Here is a 25,020-nt window from a genome sequence, read left to right on the forward strand (position 1 = left end):
ATAAAATTGCATTTTGTTGTTTTATTGCTCCTCACTCGGAATACAATCCATGTGTGCACCCCGTGCGGAAGTTTGACATGCTCTGCTGACCCCTGAATGTGTTGACTCAAGGTGGCTACCCAGCGTCGCTTTAGGTTGGTGCCAACTCTGTGTTGCACATGTTTTGTTCTTTTTACATAAGCCTACTCAAAATCGGGATTTGCTTGGCGTTTACAGTTTTTGCAAGATTTTTTGGCATGTCCTCCAACTATTACACCGAAAAGATTTTAATGAACATCGTGTATGATGAATGGCAGGTAAATTGAAGGTCTTTCCTCATAAGTCTGTCAATGTTAATTAAACACTGAACGCAAACACTGGACGCAAACAGCGATGCATTGTATTCATATATTTTACCGTATCACTTAGCACCACCCTCTCCTCGCTCACATGAATTCGCTTTTCAGCAAATTGCGTTATCACTGGGTTAATAAATTGCTGGATTGTCTTGACAAATTGCTTATGGATTTGGAAAGCAGCCATGGTACTCAGTGTAATATAACCCCCACCCTCTTAAAGAGTCTATAACCATTGATTCATACCTTCATTGTACAATATAAATGATGCTGCAAGTTTTATATCAATTTTCTCTGGTTGTTATTTCTCCACACCTAGCCATGGAATGTAGAAAATATAATGACATTAATAATATAATAAGATTGATAATATCCTTATCGTCTTTTTTGTACTGGTCCTTTCTTTTTGAGTGCACCCGTACTTCTGGGCAAGCACCCCCTTACTGCTTACAGTTTGGCTACCCACTATTATATGTCTGCTTGGCCCACCTCCTCCATAGCTCCCTCTTGGCCAATCCTCCACCATGTAAGGATTCTAGGCACCTCGCCCCCACCCTCCATTGGTGTGACTCAAAATATTCCTCCTATCAACAACCTTCTATTTTTGACTGTCTCCTGCACTTTACATACTCTGATTTATATAGTTTTATCTTTCTTTCCTCCTGTGATCAATGAAGGGGATGTGTAACATAGGCTGAATGTGCCATGAAATGTCAGAGTCTGCTCGCCTAAAATTCAGGATTCAGGCACATGGAATAGGTGTTCCCAGACACCTGCTATACTTGGGACTGCATTGATCAGATCTTTGGACTTACTTTTTAAAGGCGGAGACTGCCAGGAGGCCAGGTCATGCGTAGCATGCCTCTGCTCCCTCATTTTTTTCTGAACTGTTGCTATGTTCCACTGTGGTGCAGAAACTCATCGATTGAGGGCAGGCTGCAACTTCAAATTAAGTATTTCAGTGGGCCAAGACTATCTAGGCAGAAGACTCTGTTGAAGTTTAATTGAATAAGAGAAACATTTCTTAGAGGGAAAATATTTTTTTGAGTGGCCGAGACAGGGCCCTAAAAGGGGGCAGCAGGGGCTGTTTGCCCCACATCCCACTTTTGGAGAGCCTCCTACTTTCCCTGCTAAATGTATTTATTTATCACCAAAGTAGGCTTAGTCTTATATTCTTGATAAGGCAGGTAAACTCAGCCATCCACAGGTGTCATTATATGGCCAGAAAAGGGCCCGCTTCACGTTTGCAACCTGAGCCCCACATAACCTCCTGATAAGCCTTTGCTGAGAACTGAGTGCTGATTGTCAGCTTGCTGGTGCACTGTTTCTTCATTGATGATCTGTGAATAAACATTATGAAGCTCAGTCCTTTGCTGCAGCAGTATTATAGGCAGATGTCAGTTGACAGTATGATGAGGCTTAGTGCCCTCAGGAGGCGCTAGAAAGAGCTTGCAATGGAGGATCTGAATTGGATGAAGTATGGAATGCTATAAGAATGTTTTAATCTTCCCTGACCTTGTATTGTAGCTAATCCCTTATCTTAACATTTTGAATCTGAAGTGGCCATTAACTAGAAACAGGCCGGTCAGTCAGTTAATACAATATGCTACAAATATCATTTATATATGTAAACAAATGGGTCTTAAAGTAGGCCCAGGCCATGAACTGAGATCAGAAGGGCCTTGTCACAGTTGTTTCATTCAGTTTACAATATCCACCAAGGTTCTCATAACCTTGCATTATCCATGTAAAACACTTCCAGATAACAGCACTTCATTTTTCTTTAATATCTGTGACCTGTTGAAGTCACACGATTCTTTATGACGTGATGCTTGTCATGAGACAATCTTAAGTTCCTAAATCTCCTCTGGCCTAAAAAGCTGTGAAACCCTCCTTTACCATGTTAATCTTTGCCTTATTTGAATCTTCCTCTTTTAATAAGCAATACATTTTAAACAATAATTACAGAAAACACATTTTAAGCTATTTGACCTAAGTAGCTATATAGCAAGGATCAGATTGGAATTTCCATTACCTTCTTATTCACAGTCCTGCATTCGCGCCACTAGTGACCGTTAAAATTCAGTAGAAAGAGAGAGAATGAGAGAGATTTAAAATAAAAAAGTACTTTAATTAATGAAACATTAATTCCACTGCACGTCTTACAAGGAAAACATATTTGTATGGTAAAATATTCCTTCCCACAAATGTATTTCTTTCACAGGCCAAGTCAGTATCATTTATTTCTAAGAAACCAAAATAGATAAGGCTTGCTACATAATTTAAAACATCAATTATATAAAGATTTTAGTTACATTATTTCTTCTACTTCAGTTAGTAAACTAGAAACCACAGCCATATTATAATGTTTTGTGCATGTATTGTTTTGTACATAACTTGCATAATTTCACATTTCTTAGGAGATTTAAGATCAGAATTACTACTTGACATATTGCTAACAAGTAAGGGACACTTCTGAGCAGGGGGATGTGGGTGGAAATCTTTCTCAGCTAGCACTTGCCTAAAGTGTAGACTTGAAAGAAAAATAGGTGATCACATATAAATCTGGAGTAACAGACAACATATGGAATTAAAATCCCATTGGTATGCGTTGTTGGATTTAGGAGCATGAAAGGCTAAGTTAGACAGATGATGCTTTTCCCTTCCAACTAAAACTGTGCACATGTTCATGGACACATTTTTTTTTTTTTTTTAAATCTGTTTATTAAGCATAACATTCACATACCAGGTCATTAACTGTTTACAATTTATCGAATTATTTGCTTGCATATATAATCTTGCATGGTCTCGTTGCATATTAACTGGTATGAAAGAAAGAGGGAAAAATCAAATTATAAACAAACATAAGATATTGCCAACAGAGCAGAAAGAAAGGAAACATACAGCTTAAATACTGTGCGACAACTACTTGCCGAACTACAATGCAGCTAAGCACGACTAATGTCATTGATAATATTTGCTACCTCAAGCCGAGGTAGGGAGGGGTTAGAGGAAGGAATGCAGCTGATGTAGAGCGAAAGACAGAGGTGGGGGCAAAGAATATGTTTTGCGGGGTTCAGCGAGATGCTGAGCCTAACTGGCATTGATCGAACTGGATTTGACCTGCGTAAAGTCTTGTACGCGGTGGAAACAGCCTGATTTGCTAGGTTAATACTTTGAGGATAAGAATGAGAATGTCAGCAATGTCTATAATTGAGATTGAGGCAGTTCAAGTATCCTGCTGATCGTATCCTCCTTGCTGTAAGATTTGTGCATGGTGCACTATTCACGGGGGGTGCAAGTCATCACGCGCTTCTATTGCCACCACAAAGGTATTCCAGACTTCAGGGCCCACTTCAATGAGACCCTTGCGTTGCAATAGGTTGAGTGTCTGCGCCTCGGCCTGTGAGCGACTATGTAGGTCGCGCAGCCAAACCGAGTGGGATGGAACATGTGGAGCCTTCCAATGTGTTGCAATCAGACGTTTGAAGACAACAAACGCTAAGTCTATAAATCTGTGTGTCTGTTTATCTCCCTTAGTACGGTGCCGTATGCCCAATAAGCAGGACTCTGGTGTGGAGGATAATGCGAGGGATGAGATGTCTGCTGTAACGTTTGTAACTCGGTGCCAGGCTGAGTTTATTGAGTGACAACTCCAAACCATGTGGTAAAAGTCGGCTGCCGGGGTAGCACATCTTGGGCACAATGGAGTTGTGTTCGGGTATATTCTTAGAATGCGGGCTGGGGATAAATAAGCATGGTGAATATAATTGAATTGGGTGTAGCGTAAGCGAGGATTTCGAGATATTGATTTGATCGTTGCAAGAGCTGCGATCCAGGTTTTTTGTGGTAATGGCGTAGGAAGGACCATGTCCCAGCGTGCTTTAGCGTGCGGCAGGGTAGTGCAAACTGCTGCTAATAGTATTTTGTATATTTTAGTTATGGTACCTTTTGCGCTACCTATTGTAAGGATAGTGGTGAGCAATGGGGACTCAGGGGGTTCATTATTGCCGAGGCCCCAAATCTTGTTTAGCAGCCGTTTAATGGCGCTGTATGTCAAAAAGGCCCCATTGTGCATCACCCCGGCAGACACCAGTTCCGTAAAGGAGTACAGCACGGAATGGGAGTATAGATCGCCTACCTTTAGTGTATTTATGTCCCGTGTGTTATGATGTATTGAAATAATTTGGGTGCCCGGCAATTGAAACAGCGGTAGCAAGGGTGAGTAAGGGGGGGAGGGGGACTTGCCATGGACATATCTATACCAGCAAAAGCGAGCTGCTTCCATCAGTATGTGTTTCGAGGGTAGGGAGTGAGGGGTGGATAACAATGTGAGCAGCTGCCCCTTTGGGGCCATACATGACTGCAGCAGTACGCCCTCGGCGGAAGGGGCATCATGCAGCCATCCAGTCAGCCACGACAATTGAGCAGCCGCGTAGTATCTTTCGAGGTTAGGCATGCCCAGCCCGCCCATTTCCTGCGGATGCTGTGTTATGGTCAACGCTACTCTATGTCTATCTTTGCCCCAGAGTAGGTCGGTTAATATTGAATGTAATTTACTAAAGAAGGAGCGTGGCAGGCACACTGGAAGGGCAGTAAAATAATATATGAACCTCGGGAGGATAAGCATCTTGGCTATTGCTACCCGGCCCAACGGGGATAATGGGAGTGAGCTCCAGAATGGTATTGAGCTGCGAGTGGATCTCACTACTCTGTCAATGTTGCCCTCTTTTAGATCTATAACAGAGTGGTAAATCTGCACCCCGAGGTACTTAATGGTTGTATATGACCACAGCAGTTTATATTGCGGTAGTGTTGTATGTGCATCAGCCGGGATGGAGATAAGAGGGAAGATACTGGATTTGGACCAGTTGACGTGAAGTCCAGAGGCGAGGGCAAAGGAGTCCAGCAATTTCAGCACCTCTGACATGGAGGTAGAATGATTACGCAGATAAATCAGGGCATCATCTGCATATAGAGATATGATATGATAGGTGTTAGATTCCGGGATGCCCCACATATGCGCAAAGCTACGTAGTTTGATTGCCAGTGGCTCCATAGCAATGGCAAACAGCAAGGGGGACAATGGGCAACCCTGTCTGGTGCCTCTGCTTATGGAAAATGCTTCGGAGATAATGCGACCATTTTTTACACGTGCTGTGGGCTTAGAGTACAGCGTTTTGATCCAGTTTATGAAGCCAGGTCCGAAGCCGAACGCCCTGAGTGTGCTAATAAGATAATTCCAGCTTAGTGTGTCAAACGCTTTTTCAATATCTAGGGAGAGGGCGACCGCTTCGGTGTTTGTGTTGTTATGCATTATATGAAGCAGTCTCCTAATATTTAGGAAGGTGCTCCTACCGGGAATAAAGCCGGACTGGTCTTGATGTATCAGACTCGGTAGGTAGGGGAGGAGCCTATTCGCCAATATTTTCCCTAGTAATTTGCAGTATGTATTTAGGAGGGAGAGCGGTCTGTATGATTTAACATCAAGGGGGTCACGACCAGGTTTTGGAAGGACCACTATTATGTTCATGGACACATGATGATCACCGAGAGAAGCTGTTGTTAACATTTATCTTTGATTGGCATTCTGGTTTTGATCCTATGGTTTTTTATTTGCAATATTCTGTTTTTATCCTGCAGCATTAACTTTATTGGTGATGAGCTAGGGAGCAAATAGGTGCCTGCATGATTGTGAATATGACAATATACAAAGTAAACTGACGTGAACTGATTAGGGGCCTCATTACAGGCGATGTAATTTGACCTTGAGCCAATACTCTGAGTGGAATTATGCCACCTACAATTACAAGTGTCTCTAGGTCCAGAATTATCAGGTCTTCAAAATTCAGACATGATAATTCCAGGGACGACCAGACCTGTCTTTGATGTTGCAGGAGCAGAGACTACAGGCAGCAGCATGGGCGGAGGAGAAATGCTCCACCTAGACACAATGAAGCCTGTGATGATTGCTAGCGTGCCTGGTCCTTAATTAGTAAACTTACAAAGGGACGCGCAAAGGTCGATGAACCTTTTGATTCGCATGGAGTATCCTAGCTAGGGTATGGTTGGTACTCTAAATGATCAATACACAAACTTAATAAGCATTAGTCATCATCATTAATGAACAAAGAACACAACACGCCATGACCTTTCAGTCATGAATAACCATATCTCGTTATACGTTTAGTGATTTTATTTCCCTATTCGTTACAATACTAATGAGGTTAATTCGACACAATTCAATTCAATCAGAATCCGTTTTAATTTATTAGAAGGAGCCAATAACATAATCTGATCAAAACTTGCATCAAAGCATATTCTAATGCATTAGCAAAAGTCAACAGGAAGAACAAGGGTAATACATCTTCTCTATTCATAGAGTTCAGCAAATCAGTCCGTCAATCATTTTTCTCTAAATCTGTCAGTCTGTCGTATAGGGAAAACCTCATCTAATCCAGATTAGCATCAGCATGTGGGACTTCATGCAAAAACAATTTAGAACAAGAATGTTTGAAAAATCATCTAACTAAGAAGACTATTTAGACAGCGCAGTTGGTACCTAGAAAGGAAAGGCACAACATTATATTTCAGTCCCATTATCATATCTACCTATCCTCGGTATGAATCATCATCAACAGTCAGTCTTTGTCTTCAGGTTATCAGTCGGTCACCATCACATCAGGCTCCCAAGAGTATGAGCCCAATGACAGAATCTCGAATCGCCTCAGTAATCTTACAGTCTCGCTCCCCAACATGTAGCATCTGCATCTAACATGTCTCCCCATCTGTTCTGAAGTCTTCTTTCCTCTGTCACGTTGTTATATCAAAGTCACCCAGACTATCCCCCAATTCCTAATTGGTCATTTAATCGTACAACTTGTGTTTACCCAATAAATTTTGTAAATCAAATCTATGAATTCTAATATTTCACAGTTCACATGTCGTTGATTGGTTCACCTTGCGATGTCCTCATCATCCGGCTCGTCAGGTATCAAAAATGTTGCATCTTCTTCTCCAGTCAGTGCCTTCATTGTTCAAATCCTGAGAAAGAACACTTAGTGCGCTTTACACACCAATCGTTACATTTCTAGTCCATCATCTCCTGTCCGTCGGTTCACATAGAGGTTTCAGTTAAGCAAATTTTATTAAACAATGAGCAGTTCACAGTTAGTTCAGCTTGTCAGCATTTTCCATTAAACACAAGAAATACAGCTTCTGCATGAGGCCTGGCAAGACTAGGCCAAGACATTAGCTAAGTTAAAGCCTACAGTTATTGCAAAGCATAGGTTATATCTCTCAATTAATCTAATACATTTTCAATATTTCATATATGTTAATTACTCTTTTAATATAGTTTGTGAATTCTGGTGGACACTCTCCGAGGTCACAATTTCAAACGTGCACATTATTTTTCTACGTTAATCATTTTCTAACAAACTAATTATTAGAACACATAAACACTCATTAATAATTTTTTATTAAGTCATTTGCGTTAACTTGATCCAGCACCGTGCAGAGCAGGCTGAAAATGTCTGTGGTTTTCTTCCAGGAAGCAGAGAAAACCACATGGTAAAGAACCCAGTATCTTGGGTTCTATTTTTCATTCCAGGGAGAAAACCTGTTAATCAGCATATTTTGGTGCAGGAGTACCAGCTTGATTCAGAAATTCCACTCCTCCGTTATCCTCCACAGTAAAATCCAAAGAACTCTTAATGGTTGCCTGAGTGGATATTGCAGACTGAAGTGTAACTTGGTTGAGGTTAAAGAGGGGACGGGTTACAGTACTGGATACATTCATGAGACACTCTTCACAATCATCTTTGCTGACCATCATATCGGAAAACAGAAAACATGGAAATCTGATTTAAATAGAGCCATTTGGCCCATTTATTTAAAACTTTGTAACCTTTTGAAAGGTTGCCTTCAAGAAGGTGTCTCAGTCGCCATGCTCACTCAATGACACACTGCTGTTGCCTAACTGTACTAGTCTTGTGAAATTTCTGAGCTATAATGGAGAATGTTTTATGAATGTGACATAGTAGACCGGCACATTTTTGTGGTACTGTTCACCATGGATGTTTTATTCAAAAAAATAATTGATAAATCACTAATTGCATTCCTGACACAGCCTTTTTACAGAAATTTGATTTCTTGGAAATTCGTTCCCTTAAAGAGGTAGCTGTAAGATGTAAGATTGAGTTTAGGACAGTTATTGCATAGAGAAAATGCTGTAGGGTGTATGTTCGCTTCTGATAGTGAAGGTAAAGTTCTAGAAGAGTAGTGTCGCGTAGGTTCTCATTATGCTAATAAGGCTACTGGATTTGGGATACAGGATCACATGGATAATGGCCACTAAGTGGAATTCCAAACCACATGACCCCTGTCGGCCTAATCCGGGTTCTCCGGCTAACTAGCAGCACCTCATCTCTGGCCGAGATGATTGTGGCAACCGGGCGCATGACAAGAAGACCCCTCAGGGGAGTCGTGGTCGATCAGATCCCATCCCTTTCTCTCAGTTACCAAAAAAGCCTCATGCAGGCAAAGACAACAAAGGCAGAATATAGTTCAATAAGGATTTGTTGAAGTAACTAGGGGCCAGATGTAGGAAGATTCCGAATTGCGACCCGCAAAGTGCGAGTCAGGTCGACTGGCAATTTGCGAGTCGCAATTCGGAATGTTGGATGGTGTCCCTGACACCATGTGTGACTCGAGTCGCAAGGGGGTCGCAAAGGTCCACCTCATGAATAATCATGAGGTGGGTTGCAATTTGCGACCCCCTTACGGGTGGCGGTCCTCACAGGGATGGTGACCTGCTGCGGACAGCAGACCACCATGTCTATGACTGCTTTTTAATAAAGCAGTTTTTTTCTTTTTTTTTTTTGTAATGCAGCCCGTTTTCCTTAAAGGAAAACAGGACGCATTACAACAACGAAAAATGAAACGTTTTTGTTAGATTTTTTCAGAGCAGGCAGTGGTCCATGGGACCACTGCCTGTTCTGAATTTTTTTTGCAGTGCCATTCTCAACGGGGAAGGGGTCCCATGGGGACCCCTTCCCTTTTGCGAATGGGTTACCACTCATTACAAAAGGGTGCAAACTGCGATTGGTTTGTGACCATGTTCGGGGTCACGAAGCAATCCTGCATTGAACTGCGACTCGCAATTAGGAAGGGAACACCACTTCCTAATTGCGAATCCCAAACTCATTTTGCGATTCGGTAACCTGGTTACCGAATCCCAAAACGAGGTTTGTGCATTGCAAAGTGCATTTTGCACGTCGCAAACAGCGAAATTCGCTGCTTGCAACGTGCAAACTGCTTTGTACATCTGGCCCTGCATCTTGGATAGAAAGGTATGTATTGCAATGACTAGGATGATATAACACAATAAAAGGAAGCAGGTGACTAACAGAGTAAAACACAAGAATAATCCTACCATACTGTCACTAGGAGTGATGTATATATTTCTCCTTCCTACACTATGTCTGAGCACAGTGTACTAAGCCTAATCTGCCCTTCGGGTTTCCCCCCTCGGGTTACACCATCCCTCATACCTGGAGGGAGAAGCCTGTTGCCTAGAGAGACACTGTCCCCATGTGGATCAGAAGTCCAGCTGTCTAAGCAAGTAGCTGCAGCGAAGCGATCAGCAATAAACATACAGTCATGGTCATCTGGCTGGAATCTCCCTCTAACATGTCAGGGACAAACATTTTTAAAATAAAACATCTGACATTCTAAGAAATGGTCCCCACGTATGAGTATGTGTTTGCTGTGAATGTTGGAAAACGCAGCATACCACGTTTGTCAGCAACCCAATCTGACTGTAGCCTTGAAGCACAGAGTGAAATAAATGTCCTACTAAGAACTTAATGCTTTCCTAGGCAAAAGTACAATGAAATGAAGAAAATAAAACAACACCTCAAATATCGCTGTGGCTAGAAAAATAAAGCAATGCTAGATAAAATGTAACAGGGTTAAAGTGCACAGCGGCAGGCCTAGTTAGCATAAAACAATGTGTCTAAAACATAGCTAAAATAGCCATACAACAGTAGCTAATCTGATTTTGAAGTCCCTATTGATGTGTCCTTCCAAGCGTTTTTTTGATTTTATGTTGTTGCTTTGGAGGAGTTTATTAACAGCTTTGAACAAGGTCTGTTCCTGCTTCGGCCCACTCTTAGCATTGTATGGTGGTCCTCTCTGATGATAACAGCTTGACAAGCTGAGCCTCAGTTACATCAAAAGACACATGCATTATTAGAGATGAGAGTCTTGAGGCATCAGAGCAATGCCAAGGTCAGAGATGCCATCAGGGATGGGCTTATCTGTATTATTGTAAATGTTGAGGAGTGCATTACATCTACCCACTCCTGCATAACACTTTAGAAACTGCATAATTTGAGAAAACTGTTATTCAGCAGTGCATGAATCTAAAGCAACGGTTCCCAACCTTTGATCCTGGGACACCTGGGGGTCTGCAAAGCCTCCTCAGGGGATCCACAACTGCTTAGAAAATTAAATAATATTAACAGATTAAGAAAGTGTATATAAATGAAGTGGAAAATGTACAACTGAAAATTTGAAATCCTACTGTATATGCCAAGGAATCTGAAATTTGAGGCTAAAAATTAAAGTAGTGTCCTCAGATTGACTTGTGTGAGCAGTGCAGGTGCATCAAACAGAATACAGCGTACTATAGACGATGTGTGGGCACAATTGAATTTAGAAAAGCTCCAACCTTCCTATTAGAATTACATTTTCTTTTTAATTTATGTTTGTTTGCAAATGAAATAAAATGTGATGAATATTTGCTTTTGTGTTTTTTGTGTACTGTTTTGTGTTTCAAATCATCAGCTGTTTAGGACAGGTTGTCCGACTTCCACTAATGACTCAGTGGGGGTCACCGAATTTCAATAATGATTCAGGGGGTTCCCGGGTTTCTAGTAATAATAAAGTTTGGGTCCACAGAAGTCAAAAGATTGGGAACCACTAGTCTAAAGTGTTAAAAGGACAGAAGTCTGTGATGCACTTGCGTGAAGAGCACACATCAAATATTTATCCTCAAAAAGGCATTTTTCAAGTGTTTATTGAGCTGGCCAAATAGAATAACGGCTGCAAATATGCATGTTTGGATTAGTGACGTTTTACTAAGAAGCATGGTGTTGCATTTTCAAATGATGACTTTATCACATTGTCTTCTCTTTTTCAAGGGCAAATCATACCCTTTCAAGGGGGCGTTCCCACCGGTATGGAACCCTATTGCCTACTTAGATTACAACAATCTATGGAGGACAATGGATCACATGGGACTGGAGGTATGGTTTGTAAAAGAACATTAAAAAATATATATATATATATATATATTAGTTACTAACCTATTCTACACTTGTGCTAGTGCTTTTCTATAGGGGCATATTATTAATACATTATGTATTCAGGTTACTCGTTTACTTTCTAATTATCCATAATGGCAAAGGACCAGATCCACCTGGCACTGAAAGACAATTTGAGATTATCACTTGACTCTACCCTTTTTATTTGCCTAGAGAGAGGGCTTTTTTTGGCAGGTGCTTCCATTTGTCCAGCAACATGACCAAGCTCTTTACCCATGGGGTCTGCTTTGTTGGTTTGTAGTGCAGTGCCTACTCACAGCCACATGGCAGACACAGTGTAACATTCCTTTGTAAGTACATGATGAAATTCTGTAACCAGCAGCTCCTAGCCACTATGTAACTATACAGGAGCTGTAAATATGTTGCACGATTACTGTAACACGTTTATTAACCCAACAACATGCTTTTCACTCCCTTTTGACAGCTGTGTGGACAACCTCAGAATTCACCCGGCTGCTTGGTTTACTTGTATGTTTTCTCAGGATCTGCAGTGATACTCAAGGGTGTAGCTTCAAAGGGCTGTGAGATTGGTGTTTGAGGTGTTACACCTCTCATAATAAATCTATTCACTAGTAAATAGCTGGGTACAGGTGTTTTCAGTCGGGTATGGTGAGTAGTCTGTTGGATTCAATCAGAGATTTTCAGACATGTTCGTTCACACACGCACATACACATATCTCTGTTCTTATAAATGTTAGTTATTTTACAAAATATTGTTTTAAGTACCCCTTACAATCTACACTTCTCTCCATTTCCAACACCCCTTTAACTTCTCTCCTGCACGACTTCTCTTATAATGTATTTTAGCATGATATGCCAACATGCCAGCATTAGCGCCACCCTCAACAAACTTAAGGTACTCTCTGCACAAAGATACCACCAACCCCCACAACACCATCAACTGCCTGCTCCTGAACATCCGCTCCCTCCACAAACACGCCACCGAACTCTGGGACCTGATCACCACCACCCAACCGGAAATCGCCTTCCTCACCGAGACCTGGACCAACCCCACCTCGGGTCCAGACATCACCATCACCATTCCCAATGGTTACAACATCCTAAGGAGGGACTGGCCCTCCCACCCGGGCAGAGAACTCGCCATCGTGCACAAGTCCTCACTACGTGTCAAGGCCGTCCAAGAAGAACACTGAACCACCATGGAACACCTTCACTTCCTGGTTCACTCCAACCACAACTCCTCCATCCGTGGCACCCTGGTGTACAGGCCACCCAGCCCTCGCCCACCTTTCATAGATTACGATGTAGACATCGCTACCCCCCAGGCCATTGTGTCAGTCGACTACCTCCTCCTCGGCGACCTGAACCTCCACCTTGAGGACCGCACCGACCCAAACACCACTGCTCTACTCAACAGCCTCGCCACCCTTGGCCTCAGACAGCTTGTCTCCACACCCACACATATCGCAGGACACACACTGGACCCCATCATCACCTCAAGCAACCAGATCACCATTGAGACCATCTCCACCCCAGACTGGACCGACCACAACTGCATACAGTTCACAATCACCGCACCCAGCAGCGCACCCGCACCTCCAGATCCCCCAACAGGAAATGGAAGGAATTCACCAACGAGCAACTCACCTTATTTCTCGCCAAATCCCTCCCCTCTGATGACCAACACAGCAGCGCCTCAATCTCAACGCACGGATCACCAAATGCACCGACACTCTAGCCCCTCTTCGGCTGACATCAGCCAAACACGTACCTAAGAAAGCCAGCTAGTTCACCACTGAACTCTAAGAATCAAAGCGTTCCCGCAGACGTTTAGAGACAAAATGGAGGAACAGCCAAACCAGTGAAGACCTCGCCTCATTCAGAGCCACAACCTCCCCCCACCGACGAAAAATCAAGAACGCAAGGAAGTGCATCAAGTCCTCTGCACACAACTTTAAGCAACTCTTCTCAATCATCAACGAGTTCACAGTTCCCCCCTCCGAAGCCACCAGCATCCCCCCTTCACAAGACTTCGGCGACAAACTTACCTCCTTTTTCCACCACAAGATCCAGGACATCTACAACAGCTTCCTGGCACCAGTACCTGCGACCGACCCACCCCCCCAGACCCACTCAGACCATCCACGGCTGGTCCATGTTCACTACCGAGGAAACAGTCAATATCATGAACAGCACCCACTCTGGATCCCCTTCGGACCCCTGCCCGCACCACATATACATCAGAGCCAGCGCATCCATCACCCCGACCTTTGTAACACAATCAACTGCTCCATCAGCATGGGCACCTTCCCTGGAAGGGACACCTGGAAGGGGCACCTGAGGACTGGAAACATGCCGAAATATGCCCTTTTCTGAAGAAACCTTCGGCCAACCCATCAGAACTAAAGAATTTCCGGCCCATCTCACTGCTACCCTACCCTGCCAAAGTACTAGAGAAAGCAATCAATGCACAACTACGGAATTTCATCGAGGCCAACAACTCCCTGGACCGCTCCCAGTCCAGCTTCCGCAGCAATCACAGCACGAAGACAGCACTCCTGGCAGCCACAGACGACATCCGATTACACCTAGACCGCAGCCACACCGCAGCACTCATACTCCTCGACCTCTCAGCATCTTTCGACATGGTCTCTCACAGCACTCTGCGCACCAGACTCCACGAAATAGGAATCCGCAGAAGAGCCCTGGAATGGATCCACTCCTTCCTCTCTGGGAGGATGTAGACGGTCAGACTCCCACCCTACACTTCCAGACCCACAGGAGTCAACTGCGGAGTCCCCCAAGGATTCTCACGGAGTCCCACACTGTTCAACATATACATGGCCCCTCTTGCTGCCATCGTCTGAAGCCACGGTAGGAACATCGTGTCATATGCTGATGACACACAACTCATCAGTTCTCTCACTGAAGATCTGGACCCTGCCAAACTGAACTTTCTCTCAGGAATGGCCTTCACCACGTGGATGAGAGAAAGCTGCCTCAAGCTCAACTCCGACAAGACGGAGCTCATCATCTTCGGAAACGCCACCTCAGCTTGGGACGACTCTTGGTGGCCCACATCTTCCAGCGCCCCCCCTGCACCGACCGAGCATGCCCGCAACCTAGGAGTCATCCTCGACTCCTCCCTATCCTTGACCTGCCTGGTAAAGTCTATCACCTCCCCCTGCTGGCCCACACTCTGCAGGAAGAACTTCAGAAGGATCCCAGCAGACTGTCGCAGGCCTGTCACCCACGCCTTACTCACGAGCAAGCTCGACTATGGCAATGCCCTCTACGCCGGCACCTCAACTAGGAACATCAAAAAACTTCAACTCATCCAGAACGCCGCCGCCAGACTCCTTTTGGACCTCCCTCACTGAGAACACATCTCCCAACACCTGAGGACCCTCCACTGGCTACCGGTCGAGAAGTGAATCACCTCCAAGCTTCTTACCTACACGTACAAGGCCATAGACAATGCAGGACCAGCCTACCTGAACCATTGCCTCTCCTTCCACACTCCCACCAGATCCCTCTGCTCTGCCCACATGGCCCTGGCCTGTGTCCCTCGCATCCGCAAAACGACCACAGGAGGACTATCTTTAATCTACACTGCAGCAAAAAGCTGGAACAACCTCCCCCTGCACCTCAGACAAAGCACATTGCTCACCATCTTCAGGAAGAACCTCAGGATGTGGATCTTCGGATGAGGCCCCTGCCCTCCACCACAGCTCCTTGAGACCCTCATAGGTGAGTAGCCGCACTTTACAAATATTGATTGATTGATGGTTGTTGAAAAACCTGAAGCTCACCCCCCTTAGATTTAACAGACCAAGCTACGCCTCTGGTGATATCATGGGGGAAACAGAGGGTCTCCTTACACCAAAGTCAGAGCCTAGATAGATAATTTGATAAAATACATATTTTAACATTAGATATTCCAAACCTTTATCCAAAGGTGTAAAAAAGAAAAGTCACAATGTTCTCTATTGAAAAGTTTGATCATTTTTTTGGGCTCCGTGTCCGCTTTCTGCTGTAAAAATGTATTTTATGCAATTAGAAAGCAAAGCCCTTTTCACTAACGATGAGGCATCTAAGACAAAAATACCACTAGATGGCAACATGTGCAAGAGCTGACGTGTGTTGTCTTTCCAGGGAAGACACTTTTATACATAAAATCCGATGCTCATGCCTTCTGGCATAACGAAAGGTAAACCAAAAGGGCCCTGCTTGATGGTTTTGCTCCATGCCCCAAAAAATGCCTAACAAGCCTGTGGGCATCTGGAAATAAATTGGCCTGTCATCTGAAAATTCCATAATAGTATGGGAAACGGCATAACTAGATGGTGGGTGGGAGGGAGAGGTTGTTTACGGACTACCCTCTAGCAAGGGAAAATTAAATTTCACAGCAAAAGTAGGAGAGAGATAGAGAGTATAAGGCACAGACAACAAAAAGAAAGTATGGGAGACTGTGCAAAAATATTCATCCCTGTAAGATCCTGATTACATAGTTGAAATTAATACAGGTAACAGATAATATTAAAATGGATTTAAAATGCGTAAAATCCATGATGCAGTATCCATTAGAGGACAGACAGGGTCGAGCAGAAAGTGGGTTGGCCACTAATAAACTTGGATTCGAGTAAGAACTTATCAGGTCCATGGTGACTGACTGTACATGTGATTTAGAATATCTGACTTGTTACTATTCCTCTTATGTTGATCAGTCATTGAAGAGAAACCCCATCCAAAAAATACAGAAATGTTGACTTCTCAAAACTTCAGTTTCACTGACATCTGCCTTCCCTTTAAAATCCCCCCAAGTCTGTGTATCCTGAAATGCCTGTATTTGCACAAGTTTGTCCTTGGTCAATGCTGGACATGGGAGCTGACCCTTTTTACCCTTCTTGTCCCAATCCAAGTACAGATGCTTGTGTGGGTTGGAGAGCTATTCCACCAGCCTTTTTGTAGAAGCTGCAATTTTTCTGCTGTAACGCTGCTTGGCCCTCTGCCTCCCCCTCCATAATCTGATTAGTCTGTATATGATGATCATGCATTGTTCTTGTCCTCCTGTATTGCAGGATCCCCAAAGATTCAACATTTGCACAAAACCTCATTAACTAGGTCTGGCCATGGGAATTCAATCTTTTGACCAAAAGAGTAGTCCTTGTGTTTCCAGCATCCAAGGAGGAAGAGGCACACATCAGTATAGCTGAGAAGAACTTGTGATCCAATGATCATATGTTATTAGTCGTAATCCTCCTTCTGCAATAGGCAAAAATCTGAGCCAGGTCTGAAGGAACCACTCTGTAGCCAACAGTACAGGGAGGAAGACCTGCTTCCATGGTGGAAGAAGTGAGAATGCATCTTTTCAGGATGAGTTACCGAGTACTAACAAAGTATTGAACACAGCTGACTGAGGAAACCTGTGAGGCATCCTTTCGACTATGCCTGCTCCAGAAAGACGAGGTCTCCTCCAGTCAGCTACTCAGAACTACTGCACACCTCTGTTGGGGCCCAGGAGAAAGGACCTCACCTCTAGCCTTCATGAGAGGAAGCCTGGCCCTCCCCAATGTGGTAGGAAGCCTTTGTGCACTCTATAGTTGCCCCTGTAGAATGTGAGTATTACCTTAACTTCAAACAGTAAATTCAGTGGGCAGCTAGAGGAGGCCAACCCAATTCAGAACCTTTGGATTTATGGTTCAAAATCAGCCATATTAGCTGTTGAAACTATGTCCCCAGGACCTGCAGTATTTCTTGCTTTGTCTTTCCTATTGGTGGGAGCCCCCAACCCCATTGGTACTGTACAACCAGAATTTCTACTACCAGTGGGATTTGAACTACAGGCCTTCTCCAAACCTCTGTAACACTAAATGAATATCCATCTGTATTGGCACCTAGACCAACTACTGGCTTAGGTGTTCATATAAAGTTTTTTTATAGCGCTTAGTGCTTAAACCGTATAATAGTCTGAGTGATCATTGCTGTGACTGCCAGGTGCTAGATCCCTTATGTTTTCTTTGTAAGATTCTGCTTTTCTTTTATAAAGTACTGACTGGAGTAGAAACCATACGGACTGATATTACACTGTTAATTACATTTTGAGTGTCTAAGCTTACACAACATCTTTCAGTAAGAACCTGACTGCTCAGAGTCAAGTGCTAAAATGAAGTACTTGGTCATTTGGGCCCATATTTATACTCTGTTTGCGCCGGATTTGCATAATTTATTTTGGTGCAAATTCGGCGCAAACCTAACTCCATATATATACTTTGGCGCTAGACCCGCAAAAAATGACTCTAAGGCATGTGCGCCTTATTTATCCTCCGGGGTCAAAATGACGCACAGGAGGAGGTGGGCCTTACAACAAGGCGCCCAGCTGGATTTGTGCCATTTTTTAACGCCTGGGTCAGGGCAGGCGTTAAGGGACCTGTGGGCTCATTTCCATGGGGGGAGACCATGGAAGCAGTCCACAGGTGCCATTCCCTGCACCCAGGGACACCCCCTGCCACCCTCGCCCACCCCTTGAGGACACCCATGGATGGGGGGACCCATCCATGGTGAGTGCAGGTAAGTGCAGGTAAGTATATATATATATTTTTATTAAGTGGCATAGGGGGGCCTAACTTGGGCCCCCCTACATGCTACTGTGCCCAATGGCCATGCCCATTGGGCACATTGCCATTGGGCATGCCCCATGGCCATTGGGCAGGGGGGCATGACTCCTGTCTTTGTTAAGACAGGAGTCATTTCCATGGGGTTTGTGCGTCAAAAAATGGCGCTAGTCAGGTTAGAGGCAATATTTTTGACTCTAACCTGACTTGCACCATTCTTTGGCGCACAACCCCCAGTCTTATATTCGCCTCCACTGCCCAGTTACCGCCATTATTTTAACGCTAACCCGGCCGCAGCGCCGGCTAACGTCATTCCATAAATAAGGTGCCCGGCTGATGCGTTGGAATGGCGTTAGCCGGCGGTAAACTTTTTGACGCAAATCTGCGCTTGCACTGATTTGCGTCAAAAAGTATAAATATGGGCCTTAGTTTAGGTTCAACAGTACTATGGCCACAGAACACCGGTTGTAAATGGCCTCAGTTGCCTTGGTCATAGTACAGTAACCGCTGACTGCCCTAGGGGACGAGTAAATAGTTCTTACAATGGAGATCTGAATTATTATTTGAGTCCTAGTGGCAGATACTACGTTAAAATTATCAGCATTTATTTTGCCTGAAATATTATCCCTTTAACTCTTGAAGTATGACAGAAGTAATATTTTTCCAGCTAGACTGAATTAATAAGAAAGATGCACTGAAACAGAAACCAGTTTCCACATGCAAGTGGTCAGATTAACCATTTGGCTCAGCATGGACGTCAGTAATATTTTACACATAGGAGATGATGGAAGAGCTGACAGTCAGCTGTTGTACTAGATATTTATGGGAGTTACACTGGGCACTGGTATGCTATATGTAAGATGGATATACAATATGGAAGGTAGTAATCTTTGAGGGGAGACTAAGGGACGGACTTGCCTTGTGTTGTGTGAGGGATGACTAGCCTACCAGTCTATTAGGTGTGTGGTCAGTAGTGGAATTGTGATTCTGACCCAAAGTCTTTCTGAGCTCAAGCAGGCCCAAACATGGAATACGACACAGACAACACCCTTAAAGTCACTTCTATTTAACTGGCTTTATGGGTTGTATGCCATCAGGGGAGGGGAATTAAAAACATAAGGACGGGACGGCAAAAGGGAAGCAAAAATAGAAGGATGGAACCTTCTCAAGATGGCATGCTAGAGGCTCTGGGCAAGGTGTGGATATCGGTGAGAGGGAGTTGGCAAAGTCGCACAAAATAATTTTACCCATCAATACTTGATGAGCAAATTAGTCAAAAAGAATAATACATTCTAAATGTGAGGCCTCTTCGGGGCTGGTGAGTTTCAGTAGCTAAATACTACAGAGTAGGCCGAAAACCAGGAATCCTGGTTAATACATGCCTTACATACCTCTTGAAAACGTATACATTTAACAACCTATTTATTAGTACACCATTATACACTGATTACAAAACAGGAGTATTGCAACTCTTAATTAATCTATCAACAATGAATATAAAATCAGGTTTACAGTGGAGAGAGCTAAACAAATAATGATTTTAGCTGTGAATTTAGGTCATTGATGGCATTGACACTCCTAAATACTTACCATAAAATTGGAAAAAATATAAAGCAGTGCCCTTTCAGGCTTTCATCTTGTTACTCATACTGCCATTAACATACACTCAAACAGGGGCTAATGGCTGCAGGAAAGACAATCAGGGTTTCATCATTTCTTAATGTGCTAGTAGCAAACACCATTTAAAGCAATACTTAGACTTTTTTATGGCTGTATGCACTGGTTTGAAATTCATTCTGGTGGATGCTGATAGATCACTGAATAAGTTCAGACTGTAACAGGTTGCAAATCTAGGAATCTGATAAAGTTTTGCTACAAGCTTTCCTATGCTGTTCACAGGTGGACACTTGGCTATGAAAGTGTTGACATAAAGATAGATAGAAATCTTTCTTGCTTAGAAAGCATTCCATCATGTTGGATTACTTCTGCAAAGACTTAAAAGATGGCCTCTGGCATACGATACTGACCTTTACAAGGAACTACACCTTACTGTTGAAAAATTAGCAGAGAGGACAACTCAGGACAGTTAATAATAGTTTGGATGTGCCTTTCAATGGAAACTATTTTGCACTCTTTAAGAACCCATGCAGAATCGACCTTTCCTCAGAATAAAATCCGAAGAGCAGAAGAGTGTGACTTCCCTACTAATGAGCCGTGATCAAAGTACACCATCTAAGAACTATGAAAGATAGTTCCTTGAACAGAAACACAGAAACATTTAGTTCTTCATCTGCTCTGGACAGTTAGTTTCTTTGCCTCATGAGGCCCTTGTGCCTTCGAATTGCTTCAAGACATGCAAGGAAGATTTGCCTGAAAAGTTCTATTATGCTGGGCAAACAGATCATATTTCCTAATTGCAAAAGTCCATCAGACTAAAGAATCAATTATTCCACCCAGTTCTTTTTCAACTTTAAAAAAACTTTGTTACATGGAGTCAAAGATATCCAAGTTTGAGCTCCCACTGTTTTATTTGCTGAACTGATCTCCAGAAACTCCATAAGAATGGGCTGAATCTGACTAATGGGAGATTCACCTTGAATCTTAGTGCACTTGCATCAACTGTCAGCCATCAGAACCCCTTTAGTCCCACTCGCAGTTGTGCACAGCATGTCCATCTTTCCATCTCACACAGAGGTCCACATTACGAGCCTGGCAGTTCCAGGACCCCCAGACTCACGGTGCCAGTCAAACCTAATGCAGCGGTCTAGCCTCCACATTATGACCGCAGTGAACGCGCTACCGTCGGACCGCCAGCACCGCCACTTTTTTGCCAGCTAACTTCTTGGCGGTGCTGGCAGTCTCAATCTGCCAGGACAGCGCTGCCCTGGGGATTATGAATCCCCTCTCTGTTGGCCTTTACATGGCGGTTGCACCACCATGTAAAAGCTGGCAGAGATGGGGCGGTGGGGAACCCATTGGGGCCCCTGCACTGCCCATGCAATTGGCAACATTGCCGCCGGCTCTATTATGGGTCTGTCTCAATGTTGTGTATTCTTTCCTGCTGGGCCGGCAGGCAGAAACTCTGTTTCCGCCCACCTTTCCACCCACCGACCCGGCTGGAAACTCATAATAACCCTTACGGTCAGGACACCGCACTGGCGGTTTTCTGACCGCACAGCTTCGGCAGGCAGGCTTTTCCGTCTGCCGAAGTCATAATGAGGGCCAAAGTCTCTAGGTTTTTGCCTCTGGAAGAATTTTAGATCTGAAAGTTTTCTAACTGAATGTAAAAAACTTCACCTGACTAAAACTCCAGCTCCATTATGACATTAGGGTCACCCTTAATTCCAACTGGGGTGGCATGGTGAGCAAAAGAACGATGGATTAAACCCAGATCTGTGACTGGGGGTGAGTGTTTGACAATGTTCAGCATTCCGTCCATCACTTGTTGTTTTTGCTTTGTCGCCCTAAGTGGGAAGGGTATGCCCAGACGTGGGTCCCGTGCTTCCCATGCCACTGGATTCAAGCTAGCCTGGCTGATGAGGGGTGAAACCCCGAAACCGGTCCCATGATGCTTGTTTCCGGTCCAGTGAGGACCTGGCTTGGCAGTTCGGTCTGGACTGTTCCCATGAGGAACAGGGTCAAGACTGATTTGCATATGGCTGGGTCCAAACTGGGGTGGCATGGTGAGCAAAAGAACGATGGATTAAACCCAGATCTGTGACTGGGGGTGAGTGTTTGACAATGTTCAGCATTCCGTCCATCACTTGTTGTTTTTGCTTTGTCGCCCTAAGTGGGAAGGGTATGCCCAGACGTGGGTCCCGTGCTTCCCATGCCACTGGATTCAAACTAGCCTGGCTGATGAGGGGTGAAACCCCGAAACCGGTCCCAGGATGCTTGTTTCCGGTCCAGTGAGGACCTGGCTTGGCAGTTCGGGCTGGACTGTTCCCATGAGGAACAGGGTCAAGACTGATTTGCATATGGCTGGGTCCAAACTGGGGTGGCATGGTGAGCAAAAGAACGATGGATTAAACCCAGATCTGTGACTGGGGGTGAGTGTTTGACAATGTTCAGCATTCCGTCCATCACTTGTTGTTTTTGCTTTGTCGCCCTAAGTGGGAAGGGTATGCCCAGACGTGGGTCCCGTGCTTCCCATGCCACTGGATTCAAGCTAGCCTGGCTGATGAGGGGTGAAACCCCGAAACCGGTCCCAGGATGCTTGTTTCCGGTCCAGTGAGGACCTGGCTTGGCAGTTCGGGCTGGACTGTTCCCATGAGGAACAGGGTCAAGACTGATTTGCATATGGCTGGGTCCAAACTGGGGTGGCATGGTGAGCAAAAGAACGATGGATGAAACCCAGATCTGTGACTGGGGGTGAGTGTTTGACAATGTTCAGCATTCCGTCCATCACTTGTTGTTTTTGCTTTGTCGCCCTAAGTGGGAAGGGTATGCCCAGACGTGGGTCCCGTGCTTCCCATGCCACTGGATTCAAGCTAGCCTGGCTGATGAGGGGTGAAACCCCGAAACCGGTCCCAGGATGCTTGTTTCCGGTCCAGTGAGGACCTGGCTTGGCAGTTCGGGCTGGACTGTTCCCATGAGGAACAGGGTCAAGACTGATTTGCATATGGCTGGGTCCAAATTGGGGTGGCATGGTGAGCAAAAGAACGATGGATTAAACCCAGATCTGTGACTGGGGGTGAGTGTTTGACAATGTTCAGCATTCCGTCCATCACTTGTTGTTTTTGCTTTGTCGCCCTAAGTGGGAATGGTATGCCCAGACGTGGGTCCCGTGCTTCCCATGCCACTGGATTCAAACTAGCCTGGCTGATGAGGGGTGAAACCCCGAAACCGGTCCCAGGATGCTTGTTTCCGGTCCAGTGAGGACCTGGCTTGGCAGTTCGGTCTGGACTGTTCCCATGAGGAACAGGGTCAAGGCTGATTTGCATATGGCTGGGTCCAAACTGGGGTGGCATGGTGAGCAAAAGAACGATGGATTAAACCCAGATCTGTGACTGGGGGTGAGTGTTTGACAATGTTCAGCATTCCGTCCATCACTTGTTGTTTTTGCTTTGTCACCCTTAATTAAGTGCATGGGTGTGCATGGGTGTTTGTGGGATCTTCGTGAAGACATATATTGCCTCATTCTGTGTACCATGGCAACTGTAAAACCTGGTGCAAACACATTTGTGTCCATTTTACAATCAGTGGTTTTGCTCAAGTTGAAGAGTTGAGCCTGGAGTAAATTGCGTGCACTAAGGAGTGCTAATGATTGGAAATAACTTTCACAAAAATGGTTCCAGTTTTTTTATACATTATTGTGAATTGCACACTATAAACATTGGAACCGGGTAAAGAAAGACTGATTACCTTGCAAAAATTGTATTTCCCGCAGGCTGTTTAGTGCATCTGATTGTAATATTGTACTATGAAAGAAGCCATTGGTTATTTCTTCACATTTTTGGCCCTCCATGGAGTAATATTGAATGCCTTTTACATTTCAATGTCAATTATTATTATTCCCCATTATATATTGTTTCAAATCCAGATCTGTTTTTGCTTTTTTGTGACCTTTTTTAATGAAACAATTGTTGCTATGCCAAACTTAGATTGGACCTTTTCTTGGGTCTATAGTCCATTGCGGTTTGGTGGATATGCTGTACACATTTCTCACTCACACTCTTCATTAAATCAGTTTGCCGTTGTGAGTCAAGCAGCATGGAAGCTCAGTCTCCGTTCTCCTTCACAATGTGACTGCTTATCTTGTAAGCCTAGCAGCCGGATCCCCCACAGTATTCATGAGCCTGATTCACAAAGCTTATCTATCTTTCATGCATAAGTGTATTTTGCATCTGTACATTTAGGAGATTGTACCTCCAGCTTAGGTAAGAAAACGTTTTGCCTTGAGTAATATAAAAACATTTGAAACAACTGTTTGATGCCAAAATGTCAGAAGCCTTTTTAATGACACTTTACAAAATAAAATGTATATTTTTACTCAAACCTACATTTGATTTGACAAATGTCCAGGTTCTCATAGTGCACTAAATTTGTGTGTCTGCCGTTGATGTGACATGCACACTTTTGCTGTGTATGATATGTCATGTGAGTGTGTAAGCTTGCGCATGAGGGAGTTTTCTGCCACCCTCAAGTAGGTTACTCTCTCCAGTAGAGATTGACAACTTGCAGTAGTGTCATTGTGATCCTCAACATACTTTAATCAAGTCAGTGCTAGTGTAACCACTACTCTACTGTGTGTATGAGTACTGTACTTAAAATACTCTTGTCTCTGTAGATTCCAAAAGAAGCGCCATGGGCAGCACCACATGCAGAGGAATGGGACAAGATGACGATGAAAGAGCTTATTGACAAAATATGCTGGACTGAGTAAGAAGCCCTTGTAATTTTGAATTTCTTTAGAGTGTAAGGGCTCTTAGCATGATAAATAATAGGCCTGAATGAGGTTACTAACATTTTGTTTTTTATATTTTATATATTTAAAATGTTTGAATTGTTTTCTTGAGAGTGAACAAGGCCCATTCCAACCTAGGGGCATACAATGGAAGTTTAACCGATATTCAGCAGGGGAGGTCTTCCAAGTTTTCTTGAGTGACATTTCCATATTTCAGGTGTGCTTTAAAACATATTTTTATTGGATCCACACTGTGATTTATACTCTAAGATTCCATGCATCTTTCTCTCATCAGTAGCCTGCTGCTGCCTAAT

General features: G+C 44.0%; 1 protein-coding gene across 1 annotated transcript in view; it reads left to right on the forward strand.

Moving 5' to 3' along the window:
* Nucleotides 1-25,020, forward strand: part of LOC138249943 (amine oxidase [flavin-containing] B-like) — a 321,621-nt gene that overhangs the window by 203,543 nt on the left and 93,058 nt on the right. The window contains exons 4-5 of the mRNA XM_069204199.1: nt 11,543-11,647; nt 24,590-24,681. Of these exons, the coding sequence (XP_069060300.1) occupies nt 11,543-11,647; nt 24,590-24,681 (197 nt within the window). The remainder of the gene's footprint in view (nt 1-11,542; nt 11,648-24,589; nt 24,682-25,020) is intronic.

Source organism: Pleurodeles waltl, chromosome 8, assembly GCF_031143425.1.
Source record: "Pleurodeles waltl isolate 20211129_DDA chromosome 8, aPleWal1.hap1.20221129, whole genome shotgun sequence".
Taxonomy (NCBI): domain Eukaryota; kingdom Metazoa; phylum Chordata; class Amphibia; order Caudata; family Salamandridae; genus Pleurodeles; species Pleurodeles waltl.